At 36.1% G+C, this 21,304-nt stretch overlaps 2 protein-coding genes across 2 annotated transcripts; one reads left to right on the top strand and one right to left on the bottom strand.

Annotated features, from left to right (window-relative positions):
* Positions 1–283: 283 nt before the first annotated feature.
* Positions 284–9,731, bottom strand: LOC118818942 (cytochrome P450 4A25). Its single transcript, XM_036586511.1, has 13 exons — positions 9,717–9,731; positions 9,374–9,680; positions 8,555–8,699; positions 8,400–8,444; positions 7,971–8,098; positions 7,731–7,855; positions 7,492–7,646; positions 7,031–7,137; positions 6,473–6,663; positions 4,914–5,047; positions 2,724–2,788; positions 2,256–2,338; positions 284–1,049 (listed from the first exon to the last, which is right to left on the bottom strand). Exons 2-13 carry the CDS (start codon positions 9,572–9,574, stop codon positions 872–874), a joined length of 1,557 nt encoding a protein of 518 aa, XP_036442404.1. The 5' UTR covers positions 9,575–9,680; positions 9,717–9,731; the 3' UTR covers positions 284–871.
* A 3,472-nt stretch (positions 9,732–13,203) lies between these two features.
* Positions 13,204–18,349, top strand: LOC118813708. The gene is made up of 8 exons (XM_036579191.1): positions 13,204–13,400; positions 13,583–13,685; positions 15,063–15,365; positions 15,463–15,735; positions 16,777–16,998; positions 17,149–17,283; positions 17,371–17,417; positions 17,543–18,349. Exons 2-8 carry the CDS (start codon positions 13,595–13,597, stop codon positions 17,651–17,653), a joined length of 1,182 nt encoding a protein of 393 aa, XP_036435084.1. The 5' UTR covers positions 13,204–13,400; positions 13,583–13,594; the 3' UTR covers positions 17,654–18,349.
* The last annotated feature ends 2,955 nt before the right edge of the window (positions 18,350–21,304 follow it).

Raw genomic sequence — 21,304 nt, 5'->3', positions numbered from 1 at the left:
TTTGACCTCTGAACGACTGAACAATTAACCTGCGTGTTATGCTAAACAAGAGGCTCGCTGTAGGACAGAGGTGTTTGGGACGAGACCTCATATTCTATTAATGATTGACTCAGGCATTCATGTGGTTTATGCTCCATACTAAATGCACGGATTTGTGTAGAGTTTGTGCATTATACCATAAGAATGGTTTAACAAGGTTTTAAAGTTCTGCAAATGAGTAAACAAGAAAAAAAATATATGAAATGGTAAACATCAAGTGCTCTGTGGAAAAAAGTACTGCAAGTACAGAGAGGAAACATTTTATTATGAAACTGCTGGGTCAGTTCATTTACACCATAATCCAACATAGGCAAGTACTTATGCAATGCATACTGCCAACAACCAGACTTCATATCCTTACAAATCATGATTAAGAAAAGGATCAAATTATGAGCCAATTATTGTTATTTACTATTTAAAAAAACACTTCTGCTTTTGTGTATGTCTTATGTACTCATGTACTCTAACATATGAGTACATAGAGGAAAAAAGTTATTAATGTTCATTGCATTCAAAAAATCCAGTGATGGATGTATAACACATTTCTTCACAGTTTAAAAATTAACTCTTCTCAAATCTGTTATCAAAGTTCATTCAATATTTAACAGCTTAAACAGCTTAAAGCCCCAGTCCTGAACATCAGTGACAATGCTACTTGTCGCTAACGTATTGCAACACCAGACGCAAGCAGACGCATGGTAATGAATAGTAAAGAAAGCCCATGCTACAAACACCACTATGTGTCAGGCTTCTTCTTAGTAAATTTAGAGGTAATCCTTGTTTTAATGATTTCTGATTGAGATTTTAAGATAATAATCAGGATTTTATCTTTCTAAGGCTCATTTTCAATAAATCTGATCTTAATGTTTACTCCATTGATAGATCTAAGCACTAATCGAGGGATCATCTTTGGGGTATGATCTGGGTCCTTGATGAGAATGTACTTCTTCAGTGTCAGGGCCACCACCACTTTCATCTCGTTCATAGCAAAGTTCTGTCCGATGCAGTTCCTACATTAAATGCAAAAGGTAATATGAATTAGGAATGTAAATTCAGGAAGTATGTAAACAGTATGTAATTAACTGCAATGAAGGCTTTCTTGCAATTATGTACTTATCATCAGTAAACTAAGCCAAATATTCGATGGTTGTGTCACTGAAACATATAGTACAGCACACCCTTAATTTATTAATTCTTAGTCAAAATGACTATTACGTACATTTTTCAGGAGATATTAAAGATAATACACTTGTACATGGAACTGGAAAGTCAAAGAAAAAATTGAAAAAACAACTTTCCAAATCTGGAGATCAAAAATTATTAAAAGATAAAGAGTAAATGGGGCTCCTAACAACCATGCAAGACCTGGTAGACCACCAAAACTGTCACTATCAGATAAACAGCGCTTAAAGCTTCCATCTTCGAGAGAGAAAATCAAGCTCCACTCTTGCTTCAGATCTGAAAAATCCACAGGTGTTTCTGTCCATCCTTCCAGCTCAACAACAACTCAATACTACGTTTGAGACAATGTGAAGCCTTTACTGAGAAAAAAAATAGATAAAACAGAGGAACATTTGCTGCTGTTGTTCTCAGAACAATGAACTAACCACCCCAGAGTCCAGACCTCAACATGCAACCAACTTCTGAGACTAAACTTTGCAAGTGTGAAAAGGTGTAACTGCAAAAACTGAAACCAAGCCTCCTGAAAATAGTGGAAGCTGTGATAAAAGCAAAGGATGGACAAACTAAATCCTGAAAAAACCGAAATTACATTTAGTTTTTGGGGTTTCTGTGTAATTTTTTAAGTATGGGTTTTCTGTTTTTTGTACTTTTGTACTTAATCACCATTTGACTGGAAATTAAATAAATGAAGCACAAGTTTCTGACTCCTTCACAGTACTAGAATTATTTATATGACTTTTACCACAGAGCACAATACTGACTATCATATAGCAAACAGCTAGAGAGACACTCTCTTTAGGGTAATTCCAGTTCAGACAGTTGTGCAATCATCAGGTGTGTTATATGTTGCTACATAGAGAGCTGCAGCCTTCTTGTACAGTGCTAAACACAGGCGCAAGATGAGGGTATAGGCACAAAGGCTTCAAAGTCCATTCAGACAAACAAGAAATGTTTTTTTTCTGGGTGTGGTTTAGGTCAAACTGCCTGCCTCTTTACCAGTGGCTGCTTTACATGGTCTTCATGTAGCTACAAACCTTGATCCAGCAGAGAAGGGAACAAAAGCATGAGGTGATCTCTGAGCTGTGTTCTCTGGCAGAAATCTTAATGGGTCGAACACCTAGGGAAATAACATAACACTATTTGGTACTAAGTGGTAAACAATTAACCCTCTACACTCTAAAGTGTTTCAGTAACAACATGGAAAACAACACAAACTGTCTTATTTAATAATAATAATAACTATATTACTTAAGAATAACTGAGTTTTTCTTAAGTTATAGAAGAGAGGAATGGAAACACTGACCTGCCCGCAGGTCCTGGTCATTTCAAAGGTTAAACACTAAAACAGTTTAGCTATGAGGGTTATCCATGGCAAGCCCTAAACCAATGGTAAGTGTTTAAGCAAAATTTCATTTCTAGAAGCAAAAACATCAGGCAGTAATGGTCATGAGTCTCAGCGTTCTAATAAAACAGCTAGAGTTATGTTCATAATATGTTCACACATGTGGATTCTCCCAGACGGTGGCGTTCCGGTGGATTCCATACACACTGGTCCCAACAATACAACCTATGAAAAAAAACAGAGCAGACCAGCTTTATAGCTTAGCTTGTACCTTGTTGAGGAAGATATTCTTAACTAGTTTCTGCTGTATTCTGAAACGTATTTTCAAAAAGTTACAGAAAAACAAACAGGCTGGTTAATGTTTCAACAGATTTCCTCTGAGACAAAGGTCATATTAAAATAAACAGTAGACAGTGATGCCCTATTGCTTAGATAAAGTCTAAATAAAAGAGTCGTATTATAGGTCAGCTGGATTAAAAGACCAAGGAGTAACAGATAACACATAATAATATCTTAAAGTATTAGTTATTTCATATATATCATATGCAAAAGTTTGAGCACCACTGGTCAAATGACGTTTTGTTGACTTTCTAAATGAAAATAAGTTAAATAGAAACTATACACTAAAATTTGTATGTTTTGTTCCCAGTACAGGATGTTATATATTATACACTACACAGAGAAAAGCATGTTGACACCCATTCAAACTGGCCATTTCAGCTATTTCAACCACAACCACTGCGAACATATGCATGAAACCAAGCATACAGCCATGCACATCTCCACGGACAAATGCTGGCATCAGAACAGGTTTTATCCAAGAGCTCAGTGACTTTTAACATGGCTCTTTCAGAGGATGCCACCTTTCCAAATAGTCAGTTTGTTTAATTGAACGCTACCTGCTTGAATGCATAGTGCAGATTTTGGTGGAGGAGGAATAATGGTTTGGGCTGTTTTTCAGGGTTTGGGCTGGGTCTCTAAGTTCCACTGAAAGGGAATTGTTAATGCTACAGCATAAAATGACTTTCTAGAGAACTTTGTGACAATGTTCATAAAGAAACGGTTTACCGAGTTTAGTCTGGGAGAATGTCTATTATTAATGTTAATAATAATGATGGAGTGGCGACAGGCCGATAGAAACCCTGATGTTTCCAAAAAACTTAGGATGCTGTGCAAAATGTAAATAAAAACAAAATGCTATGATGTGCAGATCATTTAAACCCTATATTTAATTAAAAATAGTACAAAGACAACATATCAAATGTTGAAACTGAGAAATGTTATTGTTTTTTTGAAAAAATATATGCCCATTTTGAATTTGATGCCAACAACACGTTCCAAAAAAGTTGGGACGGGGGCATGTTTACTACTGTGTTGCATCACCTCTTCTTTTAACAACACTCTGTAAGTGTTTGGGAACTGAGGAGACCAACTGCTGTAGTTTTGAAAGTTAAATGTTTTCCCATTCTTCTTTGACATACAATTTCAGCTGCTCAACAGTCCGGGGTCTCCTTTTTCGTATTTTTCATTTCAAAATGTGGCAAATGTTATCAGAGGGTGACAGGTCTGGACTGCAGGCAGGTCAGTTTAGCACCCGGACTCTTTTAATACAGAGCAATGCTATTGTAATACATGCAGAATGTGGTTTGACATTGTCTTGCTGAAATAAGCAAGGCCGTCCCTGAAAAAGATGTCATCTGGATGGCAGCATATGTTGCCAAAACTACAGAATCATGTCTGTTTTTATTGCAATGCTGCCTGAGTCCCCAAAGATCATGGCCAGCAAATACTGTTGTTTGGCCTTGTCCCTTGCATACAAAGATTTCTCCAGACTCTCTGAATCTTTTAATGATATTATGTACCGTAGATGATGAAAAGCAAACGTTCTTTGCTATTTTATGTTGGTAAACATTATTATCAAATTGTTGCACTATTTGATCGTGCAGTCTGTCACAGAGTGGTGAACCCCTCCTCATCTTTACTACTGAAAGACTCAGTCTCTCTGAGATGCTTTTTTATACCCAATGTTTGCCAATTAACCACCAGGTGTTTTAGCATTACACAACTTTACGAGCCTTTTGTTGCCCCCGTCTCAACTTTTTTAGGATGTGTTGTTGGCATCAAATTTAAAATGGGCAAATATTTTTGTAAAAAACAATAAAATTTATCAGTTTCAACATTTGACATGTTGCCTTTGTACTATTTTCAATTAAATATAGGGTTTAAATGATTTGTACATCATAGCATTTTGTTTTTACTTACATTTTGCACAGCGTCCCAACTTTTTTGGAAATGGGGTTGTAATTGTTAAGTTATTAAAAACCACTTTAATTGAGAAGAGAAGCCTTACCCCCAGGCACTGTTCTTCCATCAAAAAACGTCATGGGTTTGGTCACTTTCCGTGACATTCCTGGTACAGGTGGATAGAGACGCAGGGATTCCTTAATGCACATCGTGGTGTATGGTATTTTATTGATGTCCTCCCTGAAATACAGACGGAAGGTTAGAGACTCAAAGAGGCATATAGATAGGAATACAGGCAAAAGGGCTGTCACCTCTTACAGCTTATTTCTCACAGTTTCTCTTTGCTGCAGGGTCATGAACAGGAATGTAATTTTACATTTTTTTGAACAAACAAACAAAAAAGTTTCACAGAATGCTGGCATGCTGCCAAATGTCATCACAGCCAACATGGGGCTCAGCTACATATGGGCTGAACCACCAGCAGTATTGACCTGTACGTCCCCCATAAATTAAAGCCTGCAGACCCATAAATTAGCTGCTACAAGTGCTAAGCAAGTTCATATAGCAGCTACACTCAAAATCTAGAAAAACAATGACAACATTTATTCCCAAATAAAGCATGCAGTCAGTTGTATTGAGAAGTCAAAACTTGGGAAACGATAAGTGCTTTGTAAAGTGTGTATGTGTGGATGTGTTGGACGTGTTTGACAGTAAAATACTTAAAGGGGAATTCTGCATAATTAAATCGTTATGATGTAAATAAAGTTATTTAGCGTCTGATGTCAAATCGTGTAGTGTGCGGGAACTTACCAAGTCACAATTCTGTTCTATTAATTCTCTGATAATGAGTTAAAAAAAATGTTTTAGGCCAAAACCTGATCTCAAAGCATGTATAAACATTTCATGTGGGGATGCACAATGACAGCGGTATTGGCAGAAATTTGCTTAAAAATATCAGCATTGGACAGATGTTGAAATTTGACTGATATTTCAAACTGATATTAGATGACATATTTATTGTACTCTAGAAGAGCAGTATGTTCGGGTGATGATGGACTACTGTGCTAAAATGTCTATATTTTATTTTACTGCATTTGTAACTGAATAGAAATGTAACTACATCTGTAATGCTTACTGATGTAGATGTAGTCCCCATTTCTACGTTTTATAAGTATTTCTGTATCAGCAATGATATGTTCATGAAAAATATCAAATATCAGCATCTGCCCATAATTCCCATATTGGTGCATCCCTAATTTCAGGTATCATATTTCTATAAGGTAGCGTTTAGAGGCATTAAACACTTTAGGCATCTGGTTCCTATGACCAGCAATGTGAACAGATTCTGAATCGGATTAGATTTCTCTAGATATCCCATCAAACTAATCTGAATGAATGAAACATCTTAATCACTGAACTATGCAGACATTTTGAAAAATCGGTGGAATTCCCCTTTAAGAGTGGAAAGCAGGTTTAGACTGACAGGTAAGTAATAGGTTCCCAGTGCATTCACTGAAGACTTCCCATGTATCTTTGGAGGACTGTGTTAGGAGCTACTGTTCTATGTAAACTGCATGATGTATAATTACAAGCCTTTTTACTTCTAATTCCATATAGTCTGTAATGTGTAATTAATAATACAGCAATATTATAGAAGCTATGTACCAGTCTATACTGTCCTTTCCCTTTAGCACTTGCTGGATCTCGTTTCTACACTTTTTCTGGTGCTCAGGGTTGTTGGCCAAAGCATACAGGATCCACGCAAGGCCGCTAGCTGTAGTGTCGTGTCCCTCAAACATAAAAGTGTCCACCTCTGCTCGAATGTCTTCATCCGATAAGCCTTGCTGCTGCTCATCCTGCAAATCAGAACATAAGGCTCTACATAAGGCAGGTGTGTCTGATTCTTCATTGTATTTATATAGTTTAACAGGATCAATGACAGGAAATGTATAACTTTGTTCTTTCATAATTCAGGTTGACGATTTTAGGTGATCCAAAGGCAAGGTAAGGATTAGGTTGGATTTTTCTCCCAATGATAAATTATTAAAAACTTTTTGAACCTCTATACTACCTGTAGTTGCATAAAAATGAGACAGAAAAAAGAAAAAAAAGACAGCAGAAACCTCAAAGGTTGAGCTTCAAATGGATATTAATATGGTAAATTGCCTTTTCTATAGATGACAGTGACTTTTTAACATTATTAATAACAAAGAAGGAACATACTCGAGCACAAAGAAGAATATCCAGAAAGTCTAAATTTCTCTTCTTCTGAGAAAATTGCTGCTCCTTTTCATTAGTTAATGCTTCTTTCCTCTTTCTTATGACTTCCTCTACAAAAGAAAAAAGATCAGATTCTTATGTTAGGTCGATGGTAAACTGGTATTAAGATGGTACTTGTCCATAGAATATAAACCTTTAGTGTTTCTCTCTACCTATGTTAGTTTCAGGCAAACACTGGCAAACTTATAAAAGAGTGGCGAAAACATTATAAGACATGTCATAAATAATATCTTTTTACTTGATTAATTTACTGATAAATGAATCACGTTCGGTTTCTCACTTCTCGCCAGTGTAAGATCAAGCTGATTTCATTGCCATTTTGTTCAACTTCTCCAAAGGTACCATCCATTTTGGAGGGCACCGTATGTGTGAAACTGTCTGAGATCGAATGCATTCAGTCATACCTGTATGGTTGTGTGCAATTGTGCATGCCCTCCTATATCTGTAGCCATGTGGACTGAGATGAAAGATGATATCACTGTGATAAGGAAGCATTCGGAACCGGATGTTTATCAGGTCACACAGCTCATACACTGCCTGTATATATTTGTTGGATCCACTGAAAGTACAATGGAAAAATTATTGTTTTTAAAAGTAAAGTATGATGTAAAATTGACGGGCTTTTGTTTTTCTTTTAACCCACCTCTCTGTTTGACAGTTGCTGTGGCAGCTAAAGGCACATTTCAATATGCTATCCAGTGTCATAAGACTAACATGCTGAAAAAGTTCAAAGGACTCCTCTGTTTTTGCATAGGCTTCCCACTTGTCCTAAGAGAGAGAGGTAGATTTTTATAATCTCACAGATACACATAATTCAAGCATATAGATGATTAACTGGTTACAAATTAACTGACTGCTATAAAAGTATGAAATATTAACTCACCAACATAACCTTGGCAGAATCTGCCATTAGTTTCACATAAGGCTTCAAGATATCATAATGGAAGCCAGGTGTGAGGAGTCTTCTGTGGCGAAACCATCTCTGTCCTGCAGACACAAGCAAACCTTCTCCTGCAAAGACAATGCAGCAAACATATGGATTAACTAAAGATAACAGATTTTTATACCTGATCATTTACAACAGTTTACTGCCAGTCTTGGAGAGTTGGTGTCCAGCACAGTTTGGTGCTCAGCCTGGCATTTTACAGGTAAGTTGAACCAGGAATGTTTGAGCAGGAAAATCACCGAACTGTGCTGGACATTAGCTCTCCAGGACTAGGAGAGAATACTCATGATTTACAAGAAAACAACTTGAGATGTCATCTTTGTGAGGATATATCTTCAGTCTCTTTCACTTATTATTTCAGGTTACCTATCCACGGTGTGAGAAATCTATATCCAAAGTCATCCTTCGGTTCTGTGAAATAATAAAGCAAAACACAGGATCTGCATAAACAATAAATTCATCAAATAGCAAAAAATCTAAATTAAAGCAACCATCTGACAGACAGTCAAACAGATTTGCACCTGTTGATGCCAGAATGGTCTTCACATAAGCTGGATGGTGGATATTTAAAATTGTAAGGGTAGGGCCAAACCACAAGGGGAAGGCATAGGGATACTTTTCTCCCCACGTGGTTATCCTCTCCAAATCAGTTCCATCCTGCAGAAACTGTAACACAAAACAATATGGCACAAATGTTTTTGATATCGTGGTGTGTGAACCAGTGGCTCCATACAACCCTAGTGCATTCTTAAGGCTGCACCATGCTATTTCAACAATGCCAAAGTCATGTGTCCAATCTATCACTCTACAATATGCTTCTATTGCAGCCTACCCATTTAAATGCTAGCTAAACTTAATAAACCCAGATAGATTTAGGGTCAGATATGCAATCGCTTTGTCGTGCTCTCTGCACATGTTTTCTGCACTAACATGCAAGAGAACAGTGCTCTAAGTTGCTTCTGACATTGACATAACTATGCTTAATAATAAAGGTACTAGAAGGGTTTTTGGAGCGATGCAAATGCTGGTTCCTTACAGAACCTGCCAATAAGCTTTTCTGCAGTTCTTTTCTAAGTTCTGTGACCAGTTAAAGGTTTCCCCAAAGAACCGTGTATCCAAGCCAACAACCATTTAGGAACCTTCATCATTTAAGGGTGTAGAGCACAATTTGGACTTTTGTATCCCTATATTCACCTTGTCTAATATTATTACAGTTTATCTGAACTTTGATTGTTGACATAATTTAACAGCTGTCTAGATATAAACTCTGCACGCTCTGCAGGTCCATGCGCTTCTATTTTACGAGTAGCGAAAATCAGGCCAAGTGCTCTGAAACTTACGTCGTTGACGTTTCCAAACAGCCAGTGTGCGGGTGGTCCTGGAAACTGCTCGAATTCACGCATCAACCTCTTTCTTTTTAGAGCCACTCTTGTCAGTGTGATCGCAATGTAGATTATACATACGAACCCAAAAACGTGATAGAAGCGAAATGGCTCGAGGTATCTTTTCGTTACATCCTCCAAATAATCGAAAACCTCCATGACTCGCTGTTTCAGCGTCGAGTGGTTGCCAAGAACTGTGAATGGGAGGGAATAGGAGAGGGACAAAACAGAGAACGAGAGAGAGAGAGAGAGAGAGAGAGAGAGAGAGAGAGAGAGAGAGAGAGAGAGAGAGAGAGAGAGAAGGACTGTGAATGGGAGAGAACAGGAGAGAGAAGAAGAACTGAATGGGAGGGAACAGGAGGGACACGAGAGAGAGAGAGGAGAGAGAGAGAGAGAGAGAGGAGAAGAACTGTGAAAGGGAGGGAATGGGAGGGAGACAAAACGGAGAGAGAGAGAGAAACTGAGAAAGAGCAAACCTCTGCTGAAGCTTAATGACTAAGCAAATATCTGTATGTTCCTAAATAGTACATGAAATTGTATGTGGGAAAGTTTAAGGGGACAAAAGGTGAGCTGGCACTGGAGCTTTTTAGCCCACTCAAGTAACAGCAGATGGATCTGAGAGAGCTTACAATGTGCACAGTTATCTAAAGAGTGTGCTAAAAAGCTGGCTTCTCAGTTTTCTTTGAGAATGCTTCTGTTTTGTATGCACCAGCTCACCTTTTGTGCCTTCAGAAGGACTAATGCCTCAGTTGCTTCTGAAAAGAAACTAAGGTTGTGACAAAGAAAAGGTTTGATCCTCATGGAATTATCTGGATTTTTGTATGTGTTGCACATAAAAGGCCCATATGATGGCATGACCAGACTGTTTTGAATTCATTGTTTTTGTCATGTCACGAAAGCCAACACATTTACATTCAGTATATCCACCTCTTCAGTCTGTAGTCCTGTAGCCCCACCCACTAATTTTGAGGTTATAAGGAGTGTCGCTTTTTCAAATGAAGCACACTACAGGACAGAGTCGGAATAATAAAGAAAAAGTCTGAACACATACCTAGAATAAGGAGAGGTTGAAGGAGAGGTCATGTAAAAAAGAATTATGACTATTTTTTGGTACATAAACCTACACAAATGTTAGCAGTTGACCTCAGAAACAAAAATACAAAGCAAGATAAGTCTAGGATATGGGCCCTTTAAAATGTTATCCATCATAACAATCAATAAAAACAGTCTTGTGTAACAAATGGTATGCAAACAATTTTGCAGTGACATATCTTTAAGGACCAAAAGGATAAATAATGATGATAAACTGAAAATCATGTAAAAAATATATGAATGTTTATTATAATTATTATAATTATAATTATATGAATTATATGAATATGGACAGCATGAGCAGCATTTTTGGTTTGGAGGAGTTTTTCTAACTATCACCTGCCTTTTTGCTACTCTGTGATCATGTACACAGTATGCTCATATTTCTCATTTTGATATTTTATTTTGAAAATCTTTTAAAGGCCTGCTCTAGGTCACTTTGAATAATCAAATGAAAGTACACTGAACACAGAATCAGCAGAAATTGCACTGGACCAAATCATTGCCATTTTATTTTCTGTTCATTTTCTGTTCATTCAGTTCATTTTATTTTCAGGTTCTTTGAAGTGTTCAGAAGGCTCCATTAAGACGTGAAAACTGTAGTCTCATTTCACGTCCCATCTGAGAAAATCCCACAGCCTTTGTCAATGTCACGTGTGAGATGACTCACAGTAGGTAAAACTTGAGAACTGTTATTTGGTTTTCAGCTGCTTAAATGCAAAGGCACTCATGCTTTCATTTCACTCTAAATGGGTCAAGAGATGAAAAAAAACATCATAGCATAGTTAACCCTTTATATTGCCAGGAACTGTCAGCAGCATATTGGTTCGTAGGATGTAATTAGCCTGCCAGTTTTACTGTTTATGATGTACAGCAGGCTCAAATAATTTTTGTTACCACCCTCCTATCTCTCCGTTTCACCCTCAGTGGAAACTGATGTGGCTTTTGATAGAAAAAAAAGGTTTAAGTGGGCTGTATGTAGTCACTGCTCCTAGAGCATTCATTCTTCAGCTCTTACAACCAAACAAGAAGTTCATAAAGAAAACATGGACCTTGAGGGTACACGGGAATATCAAATGTAAGCCTTTTTTGTGATTCACACTGAGTAATATGTGGGTCTACTGATAGATCTTTGTCTCAAAGGTAAGCCGATGTTAATAGTGACTGCAGACGCCTACACTGTTTCTATGCATTCAGCGAATTTGAGAATAGTCATTTGTGAAGGGCATGTGGATGATGTATTAGTTTACTGTACTGTACTGAACACTGTAAGTTTTACTATTGTTACATTTTGTATTCTTCTTCTTCTTCTTATTATTATTATACTATTATTATTATTCTAAATAAAAGTGTGACTAAATGTGTGCCCTTGTTGACACTTAAATTTGCCACTGCCTCTTGTCAAAACTGTACACTCATTCACAAGCCACTTTGGATAAAAGCATGTGCCAAATGAATAAATGTAAAAGTACTGTACATATAATAAGTGGCCTAACTACTGGAAGGGCCAAAGCATTATTTTCAGTACACTTTGGCCTTCAGAAGCATAGAACATATGCAAAGGAATGATTTTATATTTATTGCTCAATCATATTGGCTTAAGTGTTAAAAGTTTAGAGGAATTCAGCACAACAATAAAACACCTCAGTAATGTGTCTGAATGCTGAGTGATATAATCCCCCCTTACTGAAATATTTTACAGATCTCATGCTCTAAAATAATAACACCTTATTTCTAATACCATGAGTTTGTGTTCCATACTCTCTGCACTGCAATGAGGGCAGCATCAGTTCTGACAAAAGATTCAACAAATTGAAATAATAAATCTATGAATAAAAAAAAACTATCTGCATGTTAATCTGTAGATATTTATTTAAGAAGATGTAAAAATAATAATAACAATAATAGTAACAATATTTACATAATATTAATAATAATATTTTACAGAGCACCTTTCATGAAGTTCCTATACAAACAAGTGATGAAATTCTATTATGATAATCACAAAGTAAAATAATAAAATAAAATGAAAATCTGAAGTGTTAATTAAAGTAAACAGAGAGGATAGCATCAAAAAGATATAGCACTCCAACTGGTGTTGCACAGTTTAGAAGCATAAAAATGTGATGTGATCTATTCCAGACCCATATAAGACATTTCACTAAATATAAAATGACATAAATTACTTTCAATGCCGTTTAGTTAAGTGTTTAAATGTTGTAGTTTGTAGCTTTTTATTCGTATTTGTTTCTCTTTCATGTTTTACGTCTACACTGTAAAATAAAACAATTTTTTAATTTTAAAGATCTTTCAAATTTTATTTTGACTTTGGCTGCTCAGTCAAAAATATATTTAACTTTACTAGCCTGCTTTTCATATCATTTAATGTAGTTGCTTAAAGAGCTGCAAAATATAATAATAATAGTTTTCTCACTTAAAAAATGAAAGTAGGTAGTGATAGAAAAGTAGATAAGTGATTTTGCGTGTTTCCAAAAGTGTTCAGGTGTCCTGGCCTCAACAGCTCATATATTGACGATCTCACTAGCCAATTTCAGCAGCAGCCCTAAGCAAATATTCAGTGTATTTTGACAGTGTTATTGATGCTTTATGGAGACTCAAAAGCTGAAGTCCTTATAAGGGGACATTTATAACTGTCTTTGCATCACTTTTTTTGTATAACTTGTAGGTGGTTAGTAAGTCACACCAAACGTGAGCTGTAACCGTGCACGCGAGCCGCGTCTCACTCTGTGGTTGTTATGCCTGGTGCTACACCAACAAACATTAGTCACACATGGGCGTTTGAAGTAGAAGTCTGCATTGTCTACACTGAACTGACCTTTGAGTAACGCACCTCAAAAAGTGTTCAGAGCTGCACTTACATTCACTGCAAAAAGTAAGACCAACTGTCTTTTTACGTCGGCATAAATGTGATTTAATTAACCATGTTTAGCCTGTTAGAAAGTAGTCTGTTTATTTTGTATTCTAAACCCTAAACTAACACATTCTAATAGTTCTAATTCAGATTATTTTTGTTTGCCTGCTTTGTCTATTTCTTTGCTTTGTCTTTGATGTCAGGTGTGTTTGTATATGAAGCAGACTGCTTTCAACATGAGGAGAGTCCTCTGCATTATCTTACTCCTGCCTACTATTAAAACATATTCACTTAACTCCGTACATGGTAAGTACAATTCATTTATTTATTGTGATTTATGGGTAGATAGATAGAAGGGAAAAAATTAGAACAGATTAATAGCCATTGTTGCAACATTTGTATATTTGAATTAAATCATTTTGTACAATAGCCTTTTTTGGCCAGCAAAAGTGAAATGTTTTGAGCTAACGTGAAGGTGACGGAGCTATAATCTTTTAATAAACAAAGACAATGATTCCTGTTGATAGGGATCTTAAGTAGATCAGGTAATATAGATTATATAGAATTTGCTAAGCTCACTGCAGTAAGCATTTATAAAGTTTGCTTTTAAAAACCAAAGACCCTCTTTAAATGACTTCTGTTTTATTGATGTTATTGCTGTTATAAACAGACTGATAACTTAGTAATGCGCATTAACATAAAACAAAACTAAAGATAATGAATACGATATTACCTTTTACTTTTAGATATTTCTTACATCATTACATCGTACACTATTTCATTCTACTAACAAAACTATGGGTTAACAACTTTAAAATATTTGCCTATGTCAGCTTATCCACTTATAACAAAGCAAAAAATGTAAAACTAGGCAGTTCTAATTACAAGAATAGATCACAGATATAGATAACCGAGATGTACATATGATTGGAAGGTCTGCAATAATTGCTTTTGAATGTAGAAGTTTGTGTTAAGGCAGACTGACTAATATGCACGTACCCATTAACTGATGCTGTATATTTTGATGATAGACGTACTGTGACTTTTAAAGGCTAAAACAATCAAATACTTCAATCAATACTACATTCGTATTGAATTTGGCAAGCTGAAAATTGCCCTTTCTGTGAAATTATTAATAATATTATAAAATAACCACCAGTAACACTTTATTTGGACAGTCCACTTTAGAGGCTTTGTAGATACTTAATTTAGTTTCAAGTTACAGTCAACTAAATATCTACTAAATTAACCATAACTTTCTTTAACTCTAAATCTGGCTCTGATCCTAAGCCAACCTTTACCTCAACCTAAAACCTAAACCCAATCCTCACCTGGTCCCAGCCCTAACCCTGGCTCTAATCCTAACCCTAACCCCACCACTGTTTAGATTCAACTGAGTTTCAACAGATAGTTTGTTAATAGTTTGAACATCTGTAGATAATCTATAGGGGACTATAGCAGACTATCCAAATAAAGTGAGACCTAACCAACTCAATTTCTTTAAAATGTAAAAGATACTGTTTTTTAAATTGTTGAAATGTTTTATCTCTTTCTTCTTTTTTTCTTTTTATTTTAAAGTGAAGCATACATTTTTAGACAGAAAAATACTTTTTGTCCTACCATTTTCTTCAAGAAAATGTATTTTTTTCTTATTCTCTGCTCTGTTTCTGAATTGTCGCATAGCCTCTGTCCAGTTTGTGCCAGCAGGAAGCACAGTTAACATACCATGTGACGGTTATGGTGATCACACCACTGCTAGGTGGTTGTATAGAGGAAAAAACAAGAACTTTCAGATTATTGTTCATGAAAGTAAAGGCCTGATTTTAAAGAACAAGACAATGTTGTCCAGGAAAAAGATTCTGAAGAATTTTGATTTAGAAATCAGTCCTTTCACTGAACTGGATGAAGGGATATATGCTTGTCAAGTCTGCACACACACAAATGGATGTACTGATGGTGAACAGATCTCCTTATTACTTCAGTATGGTGAGTAAAAATCTGTTCCTCGTTTTTCTAAGTTCTAAACGGACAAATGAAAAATGAATGCTTCAAAAAACACTGATAACTCTCTTTCTATTTGCAGAAACACCTTCTACATCATCAAGGACACATTTTATCATTGAAGGTGGCAGACTGAGTTATAGTTGTCTGCATAATCTCACTCTGAAGGTTGGCTGGACATTTCAGGCACATGGAGAAAACGCTGTCACTCATTTAAACAGTGAATCGACAGATAAAACTTTACTGATCATTCCAGATGTTCAGCCATCTCATGCGGGCAAGTACAGCTGTTGGAGAGAAACATTGACTGGAAAATGGCATACAGTTTATTCGGTGACTCTGTGTGTACTTACAGGTGAGTACAATCAGCATCAGTTTTACTAAGAACTCTTAAATAAGAAGTCTTAAATATCACATTAAGTAGCCTACATTAATAATGGATATAAATGCAAGTAGTGTAAGTATGAATTGCTTTATGAAAGATGTCCATGATTCTTTTTTACAACAGACAGAAATATGTCAGTGTTGTTGTATAGACAATTTAACAGTTAATAAACTTTAATAAACTAAATAATTAATGTCTTTTCTGAAATATTCAAAGTTACTTATGTATAGCCTACGGCCAAGATACAATAAGGCTGTTTTTCATATTATTCATAAACAACAGTAATAGTGCACCTTCTCTCAATCAAATTAGTACATTCCAATAATCTTTGGACAAAATATTAAATACTTTATACCATTTGTAGTTGATTCGTATCACTATATACTCACTATAAGCTTTAATTAGTTGACTTTACTTAAGTAGTTAGGTTAACTTAAATCAAACACACAACCCCAGTGCAGTGTATTGGTATCAGCTGAAACAACTTCTTCATTATTTTAAATGGACTATTTAATACAGTAACAAACAAAGAGCTTAGATAAGACAAAAGTCACCCATTTCTAGGGACTCAAATGGCTTCATGCATCAGAAGCTGCTCATGGGCTGCTATTTAGCACCTAATAGCATTTGTGGCTCCAGGCTTATAACTTATAAACCTGAACACAAAACACCACCATGGTGAAAATAACAAAAGCATGTAAAATGCATGAAGAAGAAGAAGAAGAAGAAGAAGAAGAAGAAGAATGTTGCATGATGATAAGATGTGTGTATGGCAAATACAAGATGATGTAATCAAGTGACTCTGTGGCCCAAATGTATATGAAGATCCAGTTCTGTAATAATCTATCCATACAGCTGAATATCAGTCTATATGGAATTGTAAAATATGTTTTTATAGCTGTGACACAGATTCTATAGGTTCTTTATAAAGCCAACTGTAACAGTATAAACAAACATTTATCAGACTCAATACAATACATGTGCAATTCATAATTTTAACCACACTCACAGTTACAGCAGTGGAGTCGACTGATTCTCCTCAAAACTGCACCCTGTACTGTGATGTGGATGTCGGTGCAGAGGGAAATCCAGTCACTGTGGTGTCAGATAAATGGAATATCTCAATTACTGGGATCATAAAGAAGCCGAAGAGTTCTGTGATCTGCAGGCTGCACAGTAGCAGCGTAGAGACAGACAGATTGCATCTTGCTGATGAAGCCACAACTCAATCAGGTGAATATTGTTGAAGCTATTAAAAGCTTTATAGACATTTGCACAACTAAATGTAATCAAAATACCTGATGCTGATAGAACCCTAAATATTCCTAACTGTTTGAATGAATCTGGTCTAGACATGTAAAATTGTGTTGTACTGCATTTCAGATGCCACTGCATACATTACTGTGGGCAGCAACCCTTCACAAGCAGTTACATTAATAAGCACATGCACTGCAGCTCCTCTCATCATTGTAGCTCTTGCCATAATTTTGTGTGTTTTGAGACGGCAAGTGAATACAGGTGCGAAAAAAAAATGCATTTGAAACATGAATTAGTTTGTTTTTGTTTGTGTTTATCTTTAATTTTGCATGACTGAATCTTTTTCAGGCAGAAACTCTACCAGAGGTGGTCAAACCATGACCAGGAGCTCAGGGGTAAGTGTGTTATAAAAATGGGTTTTTGTATGCAAAAGTACAACATAAAAGTATGACAAGTATAATCATTTCATAATTTCTTAGCTGTAATCAAAACATCATTTTTTTTTGTTCCATCTCTCCAGGATGAAGATGAGACTCAGGTGGTTTATTCTATGCTGGAAGTTGGCAGATATCAACAGCAGAGTGTCATCACATCTGTTAATGAGTGTGTGTACAGCCAAATTAAAGTGTAATAAGAACAGCGGGTCATCTGGCCTGACGTGAGCAAACACATCCCTGATGCAATATCAGTACTACCAGTAATGTAAGCAGTGGAGGACGCCTTCAGCAGACTACACTGAACAACGCTCACAGGAGAACTATACGGATAAACCAAGCGAACAGCCAACTCTGTTGCGATATGAGAACGAGAGGACTACAGTCATGGGATGCTGAAACATGCAGACACTGCTGCTCTCACTGGATGTTGGTGATGAAAATTGGAAATGATGCACATGATTTTCAAGCTCATGTGTGGCCTGTGATCACACAATGAAAATAATGTTGTTGAATCATTGAAAGTGATAAATACACACTGATGAAAATGATTTTGTTCACACATATAGTTATAATAAAATGCAATTTTTATTTAAATAGTAATCTTTCCTTAGAGACAAATTTGAGCAAATAAGACAAATGTGATGAATCACAGTTCATTAATCACAGTTAATTATTTTAATTGTTTGACAGTCCTACTTTTTTGGGGTCATATTTAAGTTTGATCTAAGCAACTTAAGATTCACTTCATTGTTTCTTTTTGCTTTTAGTAATGTTTGAAGATGGTTTCACTCAGTTGTACTTTTTGAAACTGAGCGCAGTAACAGACTGCATGAATTTCAGCTACTGAACATGCATGCATTTTTCTAGTATTCAGCTAGTGTGAAGTTCAAGGCCAGTTATAAGCCAATTTAGCATATCATAGACTGCCCTGGCTTCAAACCTGCTGCTTCTACTGTGACAAATCATAATAGCTTTAATCATGATTTGCTTGTTAATTTGTTTTTGCAAAAGCAAAGAAAAAATGGTGATATTTTAACCCGTCTTCTTGTTTTATGTGTCTTGTGTACAATACCCACACCGTGAGCACGGCCTTTTTATTTTTCATTTGAATCATTTTCCACATTTAAGGATAATAGTGACATTAAAACTACTAAAATAACACTTAGAATTATGTAGTGATGAATAAATAAATACATTTTATAGTGTGGATTCTTATATATTTTTTATGTATTATACAAACCTCCCTTAAATAAGCCTCCTTTTGCCTAAAGGAGCAGTCAATTTGTTCTATAGGCTAATACTCTGGCTCTGAATTAACTCTGTCCTCCAAATTTTAGTGTTTTCCTGCTCAAACATCCTCATGTCAGCTTAGAGCTTGATAATTAGGTGTTTAATATAGGAAAACACAAAAATACAGCATGTAGGACAGTGACCATCAGGACCACAGTGTTTGCCTATAGAACATAAACAATGAATAATACATACGTTCTTCTAGCTAGCATTAGTGGTGAATAGCTTGACTAGTCCTTTTTCAAAGACATTATTTAGTTGTAGAATGTCTGCAGTGTGCAGTGTACCCATTTATGTGAAATGTGATGAGAATGTAAAGTACGTAATGGTTAGAACAGATACTGAAACACTGTGCCTATCAAATACATAAGTCTTTGTTCTACCACTGAGCTGCTTGGAGACTCAAGTCTTATGTACAATATCCACCTAGAAATCACTGCCTTTGGAGTTTCACTAATTAAGCAGTCTTTCACAGAAAGGGAACGTGCACCCAATTACTAGTTTGGCTGACTAGTTATCCTTTGTTTGTATTGCATTTGTTGATAGATGTTAAAAGCATTCTGCCCTGTGGTCAAAATCAGGTCACTCACCAAAGAGGCCGATAAAGGCTGACACCACTTACACAATGGCAGCTATAGAGTAGGTGAAGCTGAAAATGTGCACTTTTTTAGCTTCACCTACTCTATAGCTGCCATTGTGTAAGTGGTGCGAGCCTATGCAGGATTATAGGTGTACATATTACATATATATCCATAAATAAATGTTGAGAGTAATATCACCCTTATGTAATTAATCACAACGCCTTCAGTCATGACACTGCACACGATGGGTTATTTTACAGTGAGGAGGGGACTGATATTATTCACACGTTCCACACTTTGCACTTAGCAGCGCACTTCAAAGAGGCTCTATGCACAAGGCTTTATGCATGAGAACATTGTGTTGATAATTTCACTTCTACTGGCAACAGTGACGTTGAAAATGGAAGCAAAAACCTCTTACTCATTTTACTCTTACGTATATAACTACTTTATGTGATTTGGGTGTTTTCCCCTTTGGACCATGTATTGTTTTTTGACATGTTTATGATCCATTTGTTAGCCAAGGTGTGATTGTAAGCATTTGAGATGATGTAGCCACTTTCCCCCCCTGTCGTTTTTGACCCTCGCTCTGTATAACCACGCATTAGTCACATGAGGTGGCATGGAAAAGAAAGTTCAGCCAAGCATCATAACACAAATTACATTGGAAAGTTTCCAAAATTCAGTAAAACTAACAATGTTCTTTTGATGATGCTAATTGGACTTTTGGCATGAAATATTGTGTGTGTTTATTATTCAAACCTAAAATTATATCAGTGTTAATATCCAGTTAGTTGGTCAGTTTTATGGGTTAATATCTAGTGGATTATAGGTAAGCCATTGGTTGATTTGATAGTAGTAATTTGTATAATTCTTTGACATAAATTTCTTCCAGTACAAGACAATCCTCTATATTATTTTGATGTGTGATAACATTTAGAACCACCTGAACTCATGGTAGCCCTAGTATTGTTGTTACTGTCTTTAAAGTCTTTATGAATTAAGATTTGTCATGATTTCAGCCAGAATTTTTAAGGTCCTTTGGGCAATTTATTTAACTTATCCTATAATCAGCCTTTTTATCAGTGTGCATTTTTAAAATAATAAACATTGCTGTGTTTATTGACAAGGACTACACATTGACTATTTTGACAAGGGCTACTTTGCACTAGGCAAATGTTGCCACATAAGGCCCCCATAAGCCAAGGGGCCCATGAAAATATTGTAGCCCTCTGCTACTGGCTGGCACCTGTGCCTGAGACTTTGGAGGCATGGCTATGCAGATGACCACAAGCAAAGGCTTATGGTATCCAGTCCTCCTAAAAAAGGACTATTTAAGTTGGTTATGTTGTTGTCTGTTAGTTTAACTTCACTTTAATGTTGTGTATACATGTTATTAGTGTTATTTAGTAATGGGGACTGTGGGTTGTGTGTGTGAGGGGTGAAGTACGTGGCCAGAGGTGACCTCCCCCGTGAGTTCGGTATTCTGTTTGTGCGCCTTTCTGTTGTGTTCAATAAGGAGTACTTCTTGTAGTAGATCATGGCTACTCCTCTGTCTTTTCTGCTGATGTTACAATAAAAGTTATATATACTATGCAACTGTTTAATAATCAATCATGAAATATTGTAGCATGTTCAAGAAATGTTTTGTATGTTGGTTTTAAGTTAGTTCCTCAGCATTTATAGACCACTGTGGTCATGTGACATTCTGTAATTCGCGTTCTCCCAAATATCACTGGATCCTCTGAATTATGAAGTCATTAAATAAGTCTTAATAACAATATTGCTACATGTGAGCTAAAGCTACTGTGCATCAATCTGATGTCACTAAGCTACACAAAACTAAGGCAGTCTGTCCTCAGAAAATGTTACCAGCATTAAATTAATAACTGGGATATTCTGATAGCCTAAATAAGCATATTAGTGAGTCAGCAGTAATATTAAACTCAGTCTGTATTAAACTAGCCTGAGTGC

Source organism: Colossoma macropomum, unplaced genomic scaffold (assembly GCF_904425465.1).
Source record: "Colossoma macropomum unplaced genomic scaffold, Colossoma_macropomum, whole genome shotgun sequence".
NCBI lineage: Eukaryota > Metazoa > Chordata > Actinopteri > Characiformes > Serrasalmidae > Colossoma > Colossoma macropomum.
Note: the sequence above shows the minus strand (reverse complement) of the source record. Positions and strands in the feature narration are given on the sequence as shown.

Coding starts and splice junctions, on each gene's coding strand:
- LOC118818942 (XM_036586511.1), bottom strand. CDS start 9,574: ATGGAGGTTTTCGATTATTTGGAGGATGTAACGAAAAGATACCTCGAG. Junction 8,445..8,554: donor GACCATTCTGGCATCAACAG/GTGCAAATCTGT, acceptor ATTATTTCACAG/AACCGAAGGATGACTTTGGA. Junction 8,099..8,399: donor ATTTCTCACACCGTGGATAG/GTAACCTGAAAT, acceptor TTGTCTTTGCAG/GAGAAGGTTTGCTTGTGTCT.
- LOC118813708 (XM_036579191.1), top strand. CDS start 13,595: ATGAAGCAGACTGCTTTCAACATGAGGAGAGTCCTCTGCATTATCTTA. Junction 15,736..16,776: donor GACTCTGTGTGTACTTACAG/GTGAGTACAATC, acceptor CCACACTCACAG/TTACAGCAGTGGAGTCGACT. Junction 16,999..17,148: donor TGAAGCCACAACTCAATCAG/GTGAATATTGTT, acceptor ACTGCATTTCAG/ATGCCACTGCATACATTACT.